Genomic DNA, 18,329 nt, shown 5'->3' on the forward strand with positions numbered 1-18,329 from the left:
TTTCCCTTATATGGCTACAGAGCTGAGAAATCATTTGAATTAGTCTGGTTTCTGTTGCATGCCTGTCTGGTTTTAGTGCTGACTGAGTTCCATCTGCTGTGTTTCTGTCTTTGCTTGCTGTGCGTGTGTGCGTGTGGGAGCCGTGTGTGGCTCCATTTGTTTATTTTGCCGTCTTAGTTCTTCTTTTCCTGTTGTTTGCATGTGGGGCTTTTGTTTGGGGACAAGAGGAGAGCTTGTGTTTGTGGTAAAGCTAGAGGCAGCGTCATAGCCTCAGGGCTGACTGCTTCATTCAGACTCTTGCTGTTTTTCCTCTACCTCCTGTCGCCCCCCCCCCCCCCCCCCCCCCGCGCACCGCTGTGATGGTCTGTGTTTGTTGGAGCAACACACCCACCTGGGTGCAGAAAACTGCGACCAAACACTGAAGCAGGGGCTCAGCACTGGAGGTTGTTATCAGGAAGGTGGACCGGAGCTTCAGCCGAGAAGCAGGGTGTTGTAACAGTGGACTAATCTCACCATCAGCTGGATGCTTCTTTCCTCGTACGATGCAACAGGATGTGTGACCCAAAAGGAGCCAATAGGTGCACAGGAAATGCCAGCTGATACAGACGGGGGGGTTGGGTTGTCAGTTTGACACTTTGATCATGAAGAAAAAGACCATGGCAAACAGGAACACTTGAATGGACTACTCGTCAGGCTCGTCAACTCATGTGGTTGACTTTTATGACCGTATCGCTCAACATTGATCGCCATGGCGACGGCGGCATGGTATCATCGTGACATCAGCCGCGTGCACGCAGAGGACTTGCTGGCACGGGCAGGGAGGGATGGCAGCTACCTAGTGAGAGACAGCGAGTCTGTGCCAGGAGCCTACGCATTGTGCCTGCTGTGAGTACACACACACACACACACACACACACACACACACACACACACACACACACACACACACACACACACCTGCAGCCAGGTTATGGTACCTATCACAACCAAACGTCATTGCCTATATGATGCACTTTAAACTATCATGATCGATTAGATGGTACATTCTGTGTGTGAACCCCTGAGCGGGTTATTTAAGTGATGCAGCTTTAATCGGTGATGCTTTGTGAATCTAAACCTTAAAAACCGACTCCCTTCTCTCCAGAAATCATTCGTACAGAAATCATTGGATGTTACTTTATTTGTCAAATTTTATGAGTTCCACCTCCTTTATATTATTGACTGAATGATTCACTCATAATGGCTCGGATTACTACCTGTTGCCCTCTGTGAGAAGAACCAGGAAGCAGCTCCACTTTATGTGAAGCCATGCTTAATTACCTAATCTTGTGAAATTCTATATTTTGGCATAAAGGATTGGAAACTATTCATAAACTCCAACATTGCAGCAGAATGTCACCATCTGTAAATTGACTCAGCAGCTTCACTCACCCTGTCATATCCATCACTTTCATCACCATGTGCCAGCAGGCAGCAAAGGAGCTGCTCTACGGCTGTGCTGCCAGCCTCGCACATACACCCTCTCCAGACTGTCCCGTCTGAACACAGTCCATCTCAACCAGTCAAACCCTGGCTCAGGTCTCCCTGTTTCCCCTCTTTACCCCACTTTCTTCCCTGGGGCCCCTGGAAGAGGGCGGGAGCTCCAGTGACCGCACTACGCCGACTGCTCATCAGCCCCAGCCAGATACATTCCTGAAAGCTGAGCCCGGTCGCTCGCAGTGCTCCCTCTTTCCCTTCGTTCTTCTCTCAATATCTGATTCCCTCTTCTATTGACTTAAATTTCTCCATACTTTGGTTTTCAGTTGTTCTGTTATCACCGGCTCCCTTTGGTTCATGTAACACACTAGCTGATCAAAAGCTGCCATTCATCTTTATGTGCTGCCTGAAATAAATCCCCTTTAACGTGAATGGTGGAGATGATCCAAGTGCCTCTTGCATTGTACAAGTAAAACAAGCCACATCATTACAGATCTGTAAAACAACTGGCGCCTTGTTAAAGAAGGTTATAGTGCTTTTAACTACTGTTAGACATCTGATCCTGATATAAACAATCGGTTTAAATACATTTTTCCCTTTGAATTTTGGTTTAGAAGTGTTTTGTAGTAATTTGCTATAATAACCAAACTTGTTTTGGTTTCCAAAGGTTCCAACGTCATGTTCACACCTATCGTATTCTCCCTGATGCTGACGGCCTCCTCGCAGTCCAGGTGAGTGATCGTGGCCACATCCTGAATCCTCTGCCTGACAAGGAAGACCGGAGGAAAACAAAATCAAAAGTTTCTGAAACCTTGGCTCAAACTGTAAGCGCACAAAGAGAAGCAGCGGCTCAGACGGAGCTGCAGGGATCAAACAATGGTTTGTTATTGCTGTTGTAAGGAGAACAGGAACGTGTTTGTGTTTCTTCTCTGTGCAGGGTCTGTTACAACTGCAGTAGCCTTGTTGTTTGAATGGCATCTCTGCCATGTGGCTGCATGCTTGCAGCATGAGCTCAGCAGCACAGAGGAGAAATTGTTTTTATGTCTCAGAGATTCCTACTCAACCCACATACTAGGTCATTGAGCAATGGTTGCGCTTATTTGTTATATGTGCATGTATGAGGGTGTTTGTATTAGAAATAATGAGTCTGTTGGATGTGGCAGAGTTGAAACCAGTGATGGTATGTGTCTGTTTTTGATACTCTAAGAAGGAGGCCATTTAGTCAACAAATTACCTAATTATTACACTATAGAAACACACACACAGGCACAAAGTTCACAGCCACAGACACACACACTCACAGCGGCTGAGAGAAAATAAGACTAAGAATAGAAAAAATGTTTCTGGCCCTGAATCGCGTATCATATGTGGCCTTTTTTTAGCCATCTGCAAAAAAAAGTCCAATAATGAGTTTAATAACGATTAACGTCTGGCAGTTGTTTTTCAAGGCCTTGACTCGGAAAAATCCTCTGCTTTCGAATGAAGACCTGAGACTGTTGCTATTTCAGTTGTTTTTTCCACTGCCATCAGTATAAACCTGCAGTTCGTATTTTCCCTCACTGGATCTGCTCCACGAACTCACAATGCATGCTTGCCTCCTTGTTTTTCCAAGCAGGCCACAGAGATATTTTGGGGGCCGTTTGGTTTCTCACCATCCTTCTTTTTAATTGCTTTTCAAGAGATGCCTGCGTTTTAAAGAATAATATCTATAGGTCCTGGTGAAACAGAACGGAAGCTTGACTCTTTCAACACAAAATTAAAATCTCTGAAAAAGGAGGACACAGGAAAAGAGTTTGCTCTGCATTGTGGTCTAATGTGCACGTGACTTCTCATACTATACATGCCCAGCACCTGTGCACGATGTGTCTACTTAATTTTAACTTTTTGCTTGTACTGCTTTGAGTGCCACTGAAGTGTAGCGGTGCAGGTTTTGGTGGAAAGTCTGAGAGTCATCTTGCTTCTGCTTGTGCCCTGAATTTGCAAGCGTATGCATGTGAAAACGTCCATGCCATGTTTTTATGGGGGGCTTTTTAGCCTGACTGGGAATGTTGGCCCACAGTGAAACATGACGGCCAACTGCTGCTGTATTCAGGAAGTGATGCCACGAATCCTGCCGGGTGCAGGGCGCTGATTTAAAAATCCTCCTGGGATTCCTTTTTATCACAGCAGGTCATCTGCATGGGACTTTTTCTGTCATGCAAAAACAAATACTTCTGCTTTATTCTACAAAGAAAGCGTCGGGGGAGGGAGGCAGTTATTTTATCAAAGCCCTCCCGTCAGAGTTTTCATCATCTCTATTTCATACAAAGGTTTTTTAGAAAGAATGTGATTATGAAGGCAGTAGATTTGGAGTCAAGTTTTATTTGCCTTGGCACTGTCTGATACATCTTGTTTGAAAATGCGTTAACTTACAACTTTGCATTAGATGTTACTTTTGCCAGTTTTTTTTTTTATGTACTTGAACTTTTTAAAAGTGAAAAGAAAATGTTCTGCATTGTATTACTCACAGTAGGTTTGCCAAAACAAATGAAATACCTAAAATCACTAAATTAGAAAATATGTATCCATTTGTTTTGTGTCACAGCAGTATTTGTATTTTATTTAGAGCTGATATGAGCCTTTCACACACACAAGTTTGCTGACATGTGCCAATATGAAACGGTTATTTACACAATCAACAATCTTTCTTTTAAGCATACATTAGCCAATATATCTGTATCCTAAATATTTAACTCCATAATATCGTCTCGGATCCCAAAAATAAATTTCAGTTGGGTTCTGATATATTATCTACAGAACATTTTTTTTCAGTTTCTATGATATTCTCTGTCGGTCTGTCAGCACACAAACAGTATGATCATGTGAGTTTTACAGTATTTAATGTTTATTCTGTGACTTCTGTTGCGTGTCTGTCTCACAGACAACACAGGGGGTGCAGGTGAACTGTTTCCGGACACTGGAGGACTTGGTGTTGGGATACCAGCATCCACACAAAGGCCTCGTCACACCGCTGCTCTACCCGGTTCCCCGTGACATCGACACAGGGGACGAGAGCTCAGGTAGACCCACTAACTGTGATCCCAGAAAAATGCACAACAATTTAAATACACATATAAGTTAATGCTCTATATTGTATATGTTTCATGTATACACAGATGATGAGAAGCCGCCTTCAGTGTCTGCCTCAGTCAGCTCGTCGCTTTCATCAGGACCACCAGCTAAACCAGGCCCCCCCGCCCCATTCCTTGATAAATTACAGGAGCTGAACACATCCAGGTGTGATTCTATGATTCTTCAGCTTAAATCTAAAACTCTTATCAATCACTAAATCCCTCTCTCAGATTTGTTCTTAGTGTAAAGCCTCTGCTGCATGTGCGGTTTGTGTTCTGATTGATACCCGCTTATTTTGAGTTACAATATCGGTGTAACTGGTTTAGTGGCTACTTGTGGTGGCACATTAATGTAGGTCATTAGTTATGTTCACTTCTCTTCTTCAAATATGCACGTTATGACAATCAAGCAAAGGTAAACCAAAGGAGGCCACTTGTAAAATGCTGTTTGCTTTTTTAAACTTGTTTCGGCCTTTTATAAAATGTTGATATAATACAGTGACTGCTGTGGGCTGAACCATTGTTCGCGGTCCTGGTCACAAATGTTTCGAAGAGCATTTTTCTTGCGGATCAAACGTAAACAGCTGAAATGCCAAGAGAACAGAAATGGCTTGCACTGTTATAAATCTGAATATTACAGTTATGAATCTGTCTGTGTTGTGTGTTTCTACAGTACTGCAGGTGACGTGATGGGTCTGCTCAATGACTACCTCTTCAGTGAGCTCCCTCTCGACATTGACAATGTGCATAAAGGGGCAACAACTCTATGCCACCTCAAGCGTACTCTGGGTATCGCCTGCCAGGGCCTCAACAGGTCAGTATATAGACAGTACTGACAGGCAGTAATATCACATACTATACAGTGGGGTGGGGTGCAAAATCTGGAGAAAGTGGTATTAGAGTCAGATTTATTTCCATTTACAAATATGGATATGTGATGACTAAACAAAAGTTGTGTATTGTTCTGCTCCACAGTGAGATTGACCTGACTCTCTCAAGTCTAGAAACCCTGGCGAAGGTGTTCGACCATCCGAGCTGCTCTTTGACACAGAACAAGGCACAGGTACATCACAGTCGTCACAGGAGTTTCCTAAGTGGTAACCTAGAACTGTGAAAGGTTATGAGTCAGTATCCGTATCCATCACCTAGTCTGACCTGCCTTTGTCTCTTTGGAACAAGGGCCCAGAGATGGACATAGACACCTTGTTGTGTAAGATTTCAGCGTTGGTCAGCCTCCTTTCTTCACTGGAGAAAAAGGTATTTTTTTATTAAGTCAATCTCAGTATTTGTGGTTTTTCCACATGGAAACAACAGATTTTCATCACCATTTGTTTTCAATCCCTCCAACTTTTATGAATCCACATCATTTTCAGCACAATGTTAAAATCCACATTAGTGTTGAAGGTTGAAGGTGTTTCCAATGACTATGAATTTTTTTTAAAAAGGACAAACTTGTGATGGACAAATATAGTTAAATTCAAACGTTTACAATCCTCTGCCTGTGAAGGTGTTAAAAGCACTACAAGACGCTGTGACCAATCACAATCTGGCAGTCCAGCCCGCTCCCCCCCCACCTGAGCCAACACCCACCAGCAGAGCACCTGTAAAGAACCATGCCCGACAGATGCCAGTTCACTCCTTTCAGGTAAACCAGCGCGAAAAAGCCTTTTCAGCTTAAAAGCAACAGAATTCTGTAAATTACCTGTTAACAAGTTATTTAAAAATATATATTTTAAACTATAACACAAAGTGAGGAAAATAATTAACTATTTGTTTGTGTGACCAGGTGAAGATGGTGAGGTACGGCAGACAGACAGTTTCCGTTGATGTGGACACAGGAATGCTGCTTTTTGACAGAAAAGCCGGTTCATTCACTGTCGAAAAGGTCTCACATGACAGAAGTAAGAAAATATGTTTCTTTCTGTATCCTATGACAGTGACCTTTCTTTGCAAAGATACAATATCATTTTTTATCGGCATGTCTTTTAATCATCAGTCCTCCAGATTGTCAAGTTCCAGAGCAGCCCAGCCAAGGTATGCATGGTGGTTGACAGTCACCACAACACACCGAGGGAGATGACGTTTGAGAGCGCACGGGTACGACGAACAACAGGTTTTAATATTTACTGCAATTAACGGTTTCCTCTCCCATAATTCACTGAGTGACTGTCGCCTCTTTTAGAAACGCGACTCCTTCTGCCAACTCCTCCAGATGATGAAAACCAGACACTCTCAGCTGAGTGAGCCTGACATGGTCTCTGTGTTTGTTGGCACCTGGAACATGGGTAAATCACACATGTGATGACAGTCACTTTTACACGAGACTTGTTTATGGGCTGAAGTTGAGGCTCAGGATTTTATTGTGTTGTTTTGTGTACACAGGTGGATCCCCTCCTCCTCGCAGCCTGCAGACGTGGGTGACCTGCTGTGGTCTGGGACACACCCCCGACGAGTCGACCGCCTTGCTCCCTCACGACATCTACGCCCTGGGGACCCAGGAAAACCCTCAGGGCGAGAGAGAGTGGATTGAACATATCAAAGCAACCCTTCGCAGCTACACTCACATTGACTTCAAACAGGTAATTTTAAACTTAATTATCTTTAAAGCTTTATCTGTGAATTCTTATGTCTTAAACGGGGGTGATTTATCAGTGAAGCTATAACATGTCAGGGAAGAAAGGTTCACAAATAAAGGGACTGTATGTACGTGTTTTTCATTTGTTACATAGCCAACATTAGTACCGAGAACTGTTTAATAAGTAAGCCAGCACTAATGTTGCGAATCAAGCATAAAACGTAATTCATTTACTCACCGAGAGCTTCAGCAGTGAAAAGCAACATCAGCACCGACTTTCTTTTTGCTTCTGTTTCTATCAGTTTATTGCTTCTAATGAAGTTAGCAGCCAACCGGCGAGTCTGGTCACTGAGGAAGTGGTGCAGAAAATGTGAAAAAGCTGTATGAAGCCTTTTTTTTTTAGAGCGAGCTCTGCAAAGTTTTATAAATTGCCTTAAGTTTGAATTGTCCCTTGTGAGACCTACAACAGACCTCATGCTGCACATAGAAGGAAAATATGTCAACAGCATCTCAGAATATAGCAGATGGTTGCGTTTGATTGTGAATCCAAGGGAATCTATCGGAAAATATAATCTCAGTGATATATATGTTTTGAATGTGCCTTTTTAGGGGCTAGGCCAACATTATAGAGCAAGGCAATTTTATTTATAAAGCACCTTTCATACACAGAGGTAGATTCAAGGTGCTGTACAGGAATATTAAAGAAGAACAAGACAGAGACTAAATTTAAAGACAATATTTAAAATCTAAAAAAGCACAGTTAAACAATTTTCAAGTAAAATAAACAATTAAAATGAGTAGAATAAAAACAATTATGAGTGGTAAAATAAATAAAATAGATAAATCTGTATAAATATCTAAAAAAAATACAAATAGATGCAACTGTGTAAAATAATAAAATGAAAATAGAATGCTATACAATAATGGAATGACCTTATAAAATAGTTTAGTTAAAGGCACTTGTGAATAAAAACGTTTTCTACCTGGTTTAAATAAAACAAGTTAATAGCATCAGATCACCTGGTTCCACAGAAATGAGTGAATCCAGGTGGGAAATGTGTAATTGTTCGCTCTTTGGTTGGAAACTGTCCTTGTCCATTGTAATACGACACAATGTCCTGCAGGTGGCAGTACAGTCCCTCTGGAATATGCGGCTGGCTGTGCTTGTGAAGCCGGAGCATGAAAGTCGCATCATCCATGTGAACACAGCCAGTGTGAAGACTGGCCTGGGCAACACATTAGGTAGACCAGCCCCCGCAAATACACACAACACCAAACACAGTAAATACACATTATCATGGCTGACCAAGATGATCAAGAAATAGGAAATATCAATGTTTGATCAACAAGAGTTGTGTTTTTATTATCATGGAGGTTTCAGGATGTGCATTTCCTTCATTTCAGGGAACAAGGGAGCTGTTGGGGTCTCGTTCCTCTTCAATGGAACATCTTTTGGCTTTGTTAACTGTCACCTGACTTCTGGAAGTGAGAAGGTCCTGAGGTATGTTGTCTGTTTACCTGTACGGATACTGTACATCTCAAGACCGTGTGTGTGTGTGTGTGTGTGTGTGTGTGTGTGTGTGTGTGTGTGTGTGTGTGTGTGTGTGTGTGTGTGTGTGTGTGTGTGTGTGTGTGTGTGTGTGTGTGTGTGTGTGTTATATCTCTGCTGCATGAAAAATACATGTCTGTCTTACAACGTTCAGGAGGAACCAGAACTTCGTGGACGTGCTCAGGCTCCTTTCTCTAGGCGACAAACAGCTCGGTGCTTTTGACATCAGCCTGCGCTTCTCTCATCTCTTCTGGTGCGGAGACCTCAACTACAGACTCGACTTAGACGTACAGGTCAGACCAACAACTACTAGATCTTTGTCATTCGTTGCTCTTTTGTAAAAAAATAAATAATCAGAAATCCTAAAGTCAAACACCCCAGACTTTGCTGTTTAAAGTGTCTCTCTGGTCGTCACTGACTGCAGGACATCCTGAAACATGTGTCTAAGAGAGAGTTCGAGGAGCTCATGTGTGCGGACCAGCTGACCCGAGAGAGACACAAGAGGAAGGCCTTCCTCAATTTCAGTGAGTTTCAAGTTTAGCAGCGACCTTTGTATTATATTGAGAGCTATAAATACTACATGTATACTACATGCTATTTCACAATTACGAAGAATCAGTATTGTACATTCAATTTAGATCCGGCTTTACCTTTGCTCACCTCTCTTTACGCTTCTGTTCTGTGTTTATCATGGTGAAGAGGAGGAAAAGATTGCGTTTCCACCCACCTATCGGTATGAACGGGGCTCCAGAGACTGCTACCTATGGCAAAAGTACAAGACTTCAGGGGTGAGTCACTTCATGTTACACAAACACACCTCAGAAAGATCACTAAGGTGCAGGACAGAGGACAATGGCCACACATCTCTGAATAAATGCCACAATGTTTGGGCTGATACAGTAAAAGCAGAACTTCATCAAAGTTTGTATTCATACTAGGGGCCTGACGCTTAGAGTTAGCAGAGTCGAGAGAGTTGGTTGGATGAATCCTGTTGAATTCGGTGAGGGCCTGACTTCTATTTTCTCGTTGGATTCATAATAATAATAGTAATAATACAACTTTATTTATACAGCACTTTTCAAAAACAAGTTTACAAAGTGCTTCACAAACATAAAAAAAATATCACATTATAAAGATGAGTCTTTAAACGAGATTTAAAAGGGGACAAGGACGTAGCTTGTCTGATTCCCAGTGGAAGGTTATTCCATAGTTGTGGAGTCGTTACTGAAAACACTCACCGGCCTCAGTTTCACGTCTTACCCTTGGAACCACAAGCAACATGGGTTGCCATGAAAATTTGCACAGACGTCTATGGGTCTCAGATAATTTATCCGAAACATCTCTAAGAACAGCTTCACAAAGCTGCTGACATGGCTGCTTGGTCTCTTGGTCTTGTTTATATCGGGTTCTTTATCAAGATGTATTGATCCTACTGTTGTTTATACGTATTCCTATGATTCCATTTTTAGTTAAATGTCATTTCCTGGTCTGGGGCTGTTGTATTTTTAGCCTGTAGGTTTATTGTAGTGCACAAAGTGCCACTAAGAAGTAAATAACCCAGAAGCATTCCAAGTATCCAGTGGACTCACTTCTTAAGTTATTTTTAACCTCATCCTGTTTAAGTCGTCTGTAGGGATAGGTGACTTTGACAGCTGCAGCTGAGATCACTAAGAATAGGAGGCTAAGAATGATCCCAGTCTTTAAAAAGGAATGTCTGGCATAACAGGAATTAAGGAGCCCTTCGCTACATAAACTACACATGTCTGGTATTTTAATTTGTAAACAGACATACAAATTATTTAACCTAAATGTGTTTCTGTAGGTGCGGGTCAATGTGCCATCTTGGTGTGACAGGATTCTGGTGAAGTCCTATCCGGAGACGCACATTATTTGCACGGCATATGGTAAGATCTGGGGATTTCTAAGAAGCTGTAAGCAGAACAGTAAACAATCAAATGAGGAATAAGAAAATGCTGATGAGTGTCAACAAACAACAAAGTGTCATGCTACATAGACAAGATATGATGCAGCATTGGCAAATTGAATAACTGTGGTATGTTTCCCCTCTTGAACTCTACAATGGGAGCAACCCACAATATGAGTCGGCTAACGGCCAAAAACGACTTCCTGGTCTGTGGTCCGTCAAGAAACTTCCTCTCATTCAGCATCTGTTTTTGACTGACTTCAGCAAACTTTGTCTTCCACTTGTGAAATTTCACACACTTAGAGTGTTGTTGCATAACTTCAGCCACAGTAAATATAAGGTTTGTTGTGTTATTGTGATTATAATTGATCTAATGTAGTGTATTTGTCTGTCGCCAGGTTGCACAGATGACATCTTCTCAAGCGATCACTCACCTGTTTTCGCCACATTCCAAGTGGGAGTGACGTCACGGTTCAGCTTCAAAACAGGTGCTGTCACTGTTGCGGTCGTTTCAGACACCAACAGGTGGAACGTGACTTGTCGCCTTCACGGAGTGAACTGTGTTGTTGACGACTTTGTGTTGCACAGATCCGAACCCTGGCATGGAGAGGGCCTGGATAGAGCTGGAGGGCATGGAGGCCATTGTGAAGACTGCAAGCAAAGCAAAGTTCTTCATTGAGTTTCATTCAACTTGCCTTGAAGGTATGATGTCACATCCAAAACACATTGTTATAAAGCATTATGCAACACAGCGGCAGATGTTCATTCACATGTTTCTCTGCAGAGACGCGGCGCTCCAGTGAGAACGACTCGCAGAGCTGCGATGTTCCTGGGTTTCTGAAACTCGGCTGGTCCTTCAAACAACTGCCTAAGGTCAGAGGCGCAGTCTGTTTTTTGGAAATACCCGAAAATACAGTTTGTTTTTAAAGTCAGAACATCTAACTTGTGATTTGTACATGTCTATCATAGCTTCTCCCAGTCCTGTCTGACATGGAGTACCTTCAGGACCAGCACCTGCTGCTGTCTGTCAAGTCATGTGACGGGTTTGAGTCATACGGTTGGTCACAGAGCAAATTCATTAAGTCTCTTCAGCTACTCCAATGATAACTGGTTGGCTACTCTGCTTATTGAGCTTAACATGAAACTATTACCTCTGCCAGGGGAGAATATGTTTATGTCTGCATTTGATTGTTTGTTTGTTCGTTGGCAGGATTACACAAAAACTACAAAACTGATTTCCATGGCGTTTTGTGGAGGGGTGGGGCATGACCCAAGGGATTTGAGCCCATGAAATTTTGTTTTTGATCTGGAACAGGGGGCGGTACCAGGGACTTTTAAAAAAAATATATTATATAATCCTAGACATTGCAAAATAGGGTGTTTTTCCACATTTTCATTAATTTCTGAGAAAAAGTATTCACAGATCTTCATGCAAAAAAAAAAAATCACGCATGTTCAGAGCACTGATGTTTATGAGTGTGTGCAATTTGCTGCAGATCCAAATAAAAACCTTGTGAGTTTAAATGTGGTTTCATAAGGAAGCTGTTGGGCCTTGACGCAGGTATGCGCTCCACTGAGTGCCAATCTAGTTCCTTTTATTTTTTAAAAACCATTATCTTATGTGCTATCTACTAATCAGGATAGTTTCATTTTATATTTTGATAAGATTTGCAGATTTCAGCCCAAACATTTTAGGATTATCTCTTTGGAAATGACACATCTTTAGATACACACATACAGTATTGTATCTACAGTATATGCAAAAGGAATTAAAACATTCACAGTTAAGCGTATGGACTGCTGTATTTTGATAGTATGTTCTTTTAAGAACACCAAATCCAACTCAGTTGACCTCCAACTACAGTCAGTGTGTCTAAACCTCGACAAAATCGCGTCTGAGTCTAATGAAATCCTCCTGAAACTGAATGAACGGATTGCACTCAACATTCTGTTGTGTTTCAAGGTGAAATGTCCTATTGATCTGATCAATAACCATTTAAAAATCTCTTTCTGCAGGTGAATGCTGTGTAGCTCTGCGCTCACTCACACGCGCATCAGAGCAGTTTGAGACGTTCCTGAGTCACCGAGGTGAAGAGATTGGCTCCATAAGAGGACGCATCAGGGTCCACGTGCCCAAGGACAGGCGAGGAACGCGGGAGAGGATCTATGGTGGGTCAGCCGGAACTAGTACTACTCCTAATCGCTGCCTTGCTTGCACTATCACTTCCCACTAAACTTTCATCTCCACTGTCACTGCGTCCTTTGACTCTCCTGCGAGTCTCACATGGCTTCCTCTATTTGGTTCCTCAATGATCCCTGGCTTGGCTTTACACTTGCTGGTATCTATCGACCGCTTCCTCTTTTGGCTCCTGATTGACTGACCCTGACCAGATGCATCCTGAGACACTGAAACAGGACAGATGAATATTGTGTCACCAGGTCAGGCGCCACGAAAACACACACAAACATACATCACGCTTTGACTGCAAACTGACATCCTACACGCACCACACAGACTTTGAAGAGGTTTTTCACTTCACCAAATGTCTTTTCTAACGTCTTGTGGTTTGACTTTTTCCAGAGTGGTTCTGTTTTGAGAAAGATGATAAACGGCCTCTGAGGGGACACATGTCTCCGGCAACGACACGGGTCCAAATAAATAGGTGAGGACCTCTTAATGTTTCCGAGCATCAGTGTGAAGCAGCACAAATCCTTCACTTCTAGAGAAAAGAGTCTCTAGAGGTTTCTCCCAACTCACAGCAACATCTCTCCAAACCACAAGAGCTTGTTTACAGTGGTTTTAGGGTTTGACCCCATTTTACCTGCTTCTAGATTCACTTTTCACTGCATATCTACATTTCAAGAGGAATAAAATACTCAAATAATCTGAAATAATTCATAGATCCACAGGGGGGGAAATTGGCTAAAAGTATAAAATAAGCAGACAGATTTCTTTTAACCAACATGTTTAGAGGTATAGAAAAATGAGCAGAAGCAAAGGAACAGGTTGCATGTGCACTACATTGTTATTCAGATATAAATTCCATGAGCAGGTAAAATATGAAACATTACAGCATCTAAACTGAAAATGACTTAATCCTTTTCTTATTTTTTTGCTATTAGTTCTTTAGATGAAACAATAAGAGCCGATATAACGATTTAAAAACTGATACACTTTTAAACTGTGTATCTGCACCCACATGCTCATATTATTGCAGACCTTAGTTTTTTTAATGCCACTTTTCACAGTGAGATTGAGAAAACATATTTCAAAGAGAGTCTGAACAGTTTTATGCAGTTTATTTGATAAAATTCAAGACTTTTTCTATATCCATCGCAGGTCCTCTCCAGTTCCTCCTAAACTCACTCCGAGCAGCTACACCAACCCCGCCTACTTCATCTTCGAAGGCGTGTCGGTGGCACGCAGGGTGGAGGAGGCCCTCCCCCAGCAAAGAGACCCTCAGGTGATCTGGTCTGGTAACGAGGCCTTGCAGCTCCCGAAAATCTCAGGACGCCAGGGCTTTGAAAGACAACCCTGTCGCAGGTCCGACTTTACAGAGATCGAAATTCCCGCCATCCTGCCCCAGTGCACGCCAACCAACGACCTTCAAACGCCCCAAACCAACTCCTCCTATCAGCTGTTCCCCGCCAAAGACCCGTCTCCCATTTCTCCACCCTCCAGCAACGCCATCCCACAGTACCAGGAACAGACTTCACAACCCAGAGACAAATATCAATGTAAAAATATTGTTCAGGACTCCATACTGCCCGTAAAGAACCTGAGGAACTTGTATATGAATCACTCAGCGATCATTAGGGAAAAAAACCGAAGGGATCAACATCAGCTCCTCCCAGAGAGGACCAATCCAATCCGGGCTGCCAAGCTGCCGTCGGCTTTCCCTTTCACCCCCTCTCCCTTAGGACATTGTCAGGCATCTGCTCCCTGGACAGTGGATCAGCAGCCACCTGGGCCTACAGGGGATCACTCCCTCACTGCTTTGCAAATTGCCAAGTCCCTCAGTGAAGTCGACTTCTTCCCCTCAGAGCAGAGAGGCCCGACCATAACCAACCAGAGGCTAGGTTACAGAAACGGCCCCTCGATGCATGGAGACCGGGCCCACAGCTGGGAGAAAGAGGTACGCCCACCGTTCACAAAAACTGTTTTTAAAATACGTAACTCCTGGTTCTCTGTAATGATTGTGTCTGATTCATCTCAAAGCAGGTGTCCGTGCTCCAAGGGGCACCAGAGACAGTGCGGGAGCTTCTCAGCACTCTGGGTCTTCAGAAATACACCCTGGGACTCAGTCTGAATGGCTGGGATGATCTGGATTACTTCAGGTGAAATGATTTTGGATAACATGTCCCACAAGCTCTACATAGTGTGATACTAATGCCAACACCAGCGAAGCCAATATCCTAAAACAAGCTCATCTTTCACCGTTTAATACATTTTCTAACTCAGAACCAAGATGAAAATTGATTTAAAAAAGCAAACACAAGATGAACCTTTGGGTAAAACAACATATTTGTATTAAAACGGTTTCAAGTTTCAGTCACTTCAGTACAACCAGTGAAGGAACTGAAACTTAGAGCGTTCATCTGGAACTGCCCCTCACACATAGTGGTTGCTTCTAGGAAATTTACAGAGAATTTACCTGGATGTAAGCTTTACTATTTTCGTGTTAAATGAAACTCATGACTAATTTCTTGGTTTATTCTTCAGTTTGTGTACATATTTAAAACCAGAATAAAACTATAGGGCACATGACGTGAGTAATATACACTTGGTTGTTGAGGGAAACCTTGTTGTTCACGAGACAGATGCAAACATCAGTTGAAGGCCTGATCCAATTAGTTGTGTTCATGTGACAGTCATGCTCATGTGGGTGTGACGACTTCAATTAAATACTGTCAGGTTTGCAGTTACAACTTCACTAAATTGATTAAATAAAAAAATAGATAAATAAATAAAACCCATCCTGCTCCAACTCTCCCTCCTGTTCCCTTACTGTGTAAATAATGAGGGGCAAAATCCATCGTCCTTTTTCCCAATTTGATCTGATGTTAATTTAAAGCTGCAGCCGCCTGACTGAGACGGATCAAGTCAGTAACTTCCCCCTTTTCTTCCCCCTGACAGTGTTTCTGTGTTGAGCTGCAGAGGGGGAGCAACACAAAGAGGCAATTTCATACGAACCGACTGTAACCTTTTGAGATACCCTCTTGATCTGATTAACTCAGACTGTTGAAGCCTCATATTCACTCCAGATAGACTGAGTAATTGGTTCTGTAGTGTGGAGTGAGGGCTGGATTTGTAACCCCCATCGTTCACATAGGACAAGCGAAGAGAAGGAATACGTACAGCAAAGAAAAACTGTGTCTTAAAACATTTCTCTTGTGCCTATTGATTTTAAAATGAGGCCATGCACATTAACAAATCCAGTATTTCCCCTTGTGTTATGTATTGTGTGTATTGTACATCTACAGGATAACAGGATGCTGACATTATCGACATTGACAAAATGTCATCAAGCTAATGTTGCAAATGTTTTAAAATAAAAATGTTTTCTCTGCCATTTCTCCACAGCGGCATCACTGAGGAGGACCTACGAGCCGCAGGAGTGACGAACCCTTCGCACCGACGCAGGATCCTCGAGAACCTGCCCAGGAACTGGAACTGACGCTCGGATACGATGGTGCGAAGCCTCCTTGTCTGCTCACTTATTCCAACTGGAAGAACTGATAGAGCTGAGATCTGAAGAAAGGACAGACTGATGGGACACAATCACAACAGCTGGACTTTACCTCAGTCCATCTTCTCGTTCTCTCGACCAGGGAACATAACGCAGGATGTTCTGCGTTCTCAATCCTCACCTCTTAGTTGAACTCCTGCAGTGAAATGAAAATCAGAAAATGAAAAATGGGACTTTGAAAAAATATGTTGTCACTCAATTTGTAAAAATTTAAACAAAATAGCTTGAAAATCTTTTAATTTGCAAATTTGACTTTTCTTGATAAGAAAGACTCCATCTATTTACCCTCCGTCAACGTTACATGTTAACATGGACAACATCGGCAGTTCAGTTGCACGAAAGCTGTGTCCAGTCTATTGTGGAGTTTTGAGTGATGCTGTGTGCAGGGAAGGGACCTGGCAGAGATTAGAGTGAGTGATTGAAGGCGAGTGACGCTCTCTGCAGCGAGAGAGCGTCTGAGAGGCAGAGCTCAGTCGCTACAGGACAGGAAGTCAGCCGAGCCGCACGTGGGTAAAGTTTTCTGCCAAAAAAACCCGAAACACTTGAACTAAATGTAACAAAACTGAAGCCAGTAAGAGGTTTCTGCCAGAAAAACTATTTCCTCCTATCAGCAGCCTGCAACAACACATATTCAGCTTCCTCTCTGTTTTAGTAAAGTTGATGTATGACAAACATAATTTAAAATAGCCCCAATGTTGAATTTTTCAAGGATGGAAACTGTATTTTTCGTGTTTGACTCATTATATGAAACTTCGTAATAAGAAAACACAAATTACTATTTTAGGGACTAAATTAAATGGAGACCCTGTGACAATAATCTAAAAAAAGCCATGTTTTTCATTTCCCAATCTTCATTTCAGAGGAGGAAGAGGATTGAGACGAAGGTACACGGGTTGAACTCGTTGCACATTCTGCTTTATTCAACTGTCCATCTCGACTGATAGTCAGAGGTGGGTGGATGTGAATGGAAAGCCTTGATACGTATCTCTAGTTACTGACTCATACACAAATGTTTATCATGGCAGCAAGGACTCATCAATTTTGTTTTAAATGATTTTTCAATGACTATACAAATATAATTCCTCAATTTCCAGTGTTCACACGAGGCTAGTGTTTCCTGTTTACCTTCATCCCTTCGACTGTGTGCTTTCTAATTATTCTGCTATTATTGAGCCTGGACCCGAGCTTGTAAAAAGCCCTCTATCAAACCTATGGAGCATCAAATCCGTAGCTGTACCTACTGGAACATTGTCTGTAAAGTTCGTGTAGGACCAGTTGTATTTCATATTGTTTACTGTCTCATATTGTTGCTATCGTGTCACTTAATCAGCACCTACGCCCACTCTGCATGTTTTATGCAGCCTTTTTAAAGTAAAGTGCATAAAGCAACTCTCGACCGTTTCCAAGCAAACTCAAGTCCTCTTCATGTCTCCTTCACTTCACATCTTTGCACCGACGCATGTTGTTTAACATCGGCTCTCACTGACCTGTAAACCTGACTGATTATCAGCAAACTCTCCCCGAAGAGAAGAGTTTGTAAATCCAGCCAACAAAAAAAGGTTTCACAATGACGTTTTACGAGAAGAAAATATGTCATTCATTAACTGCTCATCTTTGCTTTAGATGGTATTTATAACAGTACTCGGCCACATTTGCTGAGTTAATATGAAACCATAAATCTGTTCATGGCAAATGTCAGATGATGTTTCTCGTTATGTGGAAGTCAAGCAAAAAAGAAACTAAGTGTCACCAGCTAAGCATCATATTGTTTATTTTAAGGTTAAGTCAGTGTCTGATTTCTCTTTTACACTTTTTACACGATTCATATTTGACTTTTTGTTGATGTTACTGTAGAGTTCTGAGGTTTTTTTGAGGCCAGCGGCAGCGGTTTTTGGGATGTCTGTATGTCTATAGGTACGTCCACTGGTCCGTCTCTCCCATTCTT

General features: G+C 42.3%; 1 protein-coding gene and 1 long non-coding RNA gene across 4 annotated transcripts; one reads left to right on the forward strand and one right to left on the reverse strand.

The window, feature by feature from the left end:
• The first annotated feature begins 554 nt into the window (after positions 1–554).
• inppl1b (inositol polyphosphate phosphatase-like 1b) lies at positions 555–16,890 on the forward strand. Of its 3 annotated transcripts, XM_034598543.1 has the most exons (28): positions 555–684; positions 715–885; positions 2,144–2,207; positions 4,397–4,535; positions 4,632–4,752; positions 5,260–5,400; positions 5,562–5,649; positions 5,766–5,843; positions 6,094–6,231; positions 6,373–6,487; positions 6,583–6,683; positions 6,769–6,871; positions 6,969–7,165; positions 8,286–8,403; positions 8,566–8,662; positions 8,865–9,003; positions 9,135–9,234; positions 9,410–9,498; positions 10,533–10,614; positions 11,033–11,122; positions 11,223–11,336; positions 11,419–11,507; positions 11,604–11,691; positions 12,651–12,803; positions 13,216–13,297; positions 13,975–14,770; positions 14,854–14,972; positions 16,219–16,890. In XM_034598543.1, the coding sequence occupies exons 2-28, from the start codon at positions 749–751 to the stop codon at positions 16,310–16,312; spliced, it is 3,672 nt and encodes a 1,223-aa protein (XP_034454434.1). In that variant the 5' UTR covers positions 555–684; positions 715–748; the 3' UTR covers positions 16,313–16,890. The 3 variants fall into 3 exon arrangements, with proteins under 3 accessions (XP_034454434.1, XP_034454433.1, XP_034454435.1); XM_034598542.1 differs by having other exon boundaries at positions 667–885; XM_034598544.1 differs by having other exon boundaries at positions 667–885; positions 14,857–14,972.
• On the reverse strand, positions 9,241–16,525 carry LOC117769568. Its single transcript, XR_004615256.1, has 3 exons — positions 16,437–16,525; positions 11,069–11,285; positions 9,241–9,471 (listed from the first exon to the last, which is right to left on the reverse strand). It is a non-coding gene; the product is annotated as an uncharacterized LOC117769568 (long non-coding RNA).
• Positions 16,891–18,329: the final 1,439 nt, after the last annotated feature.

This window comes from Hippoglossus hippoglossus, chromosome 10, assembly GCF_009819705.1.
Source record: "Hippoglossus hippoglossus isolate fHipHip1 chromosome 10, fHipHip1.pri, whole genome shotgun sequence".
Taxonomy (NCBI): Eukaryota; Metazoa; Chordata; class Actinopteri; order Pleuronectiformes; family Pleuronectidae; genus Hippoglossus; species Hippoglossus hippoglossus.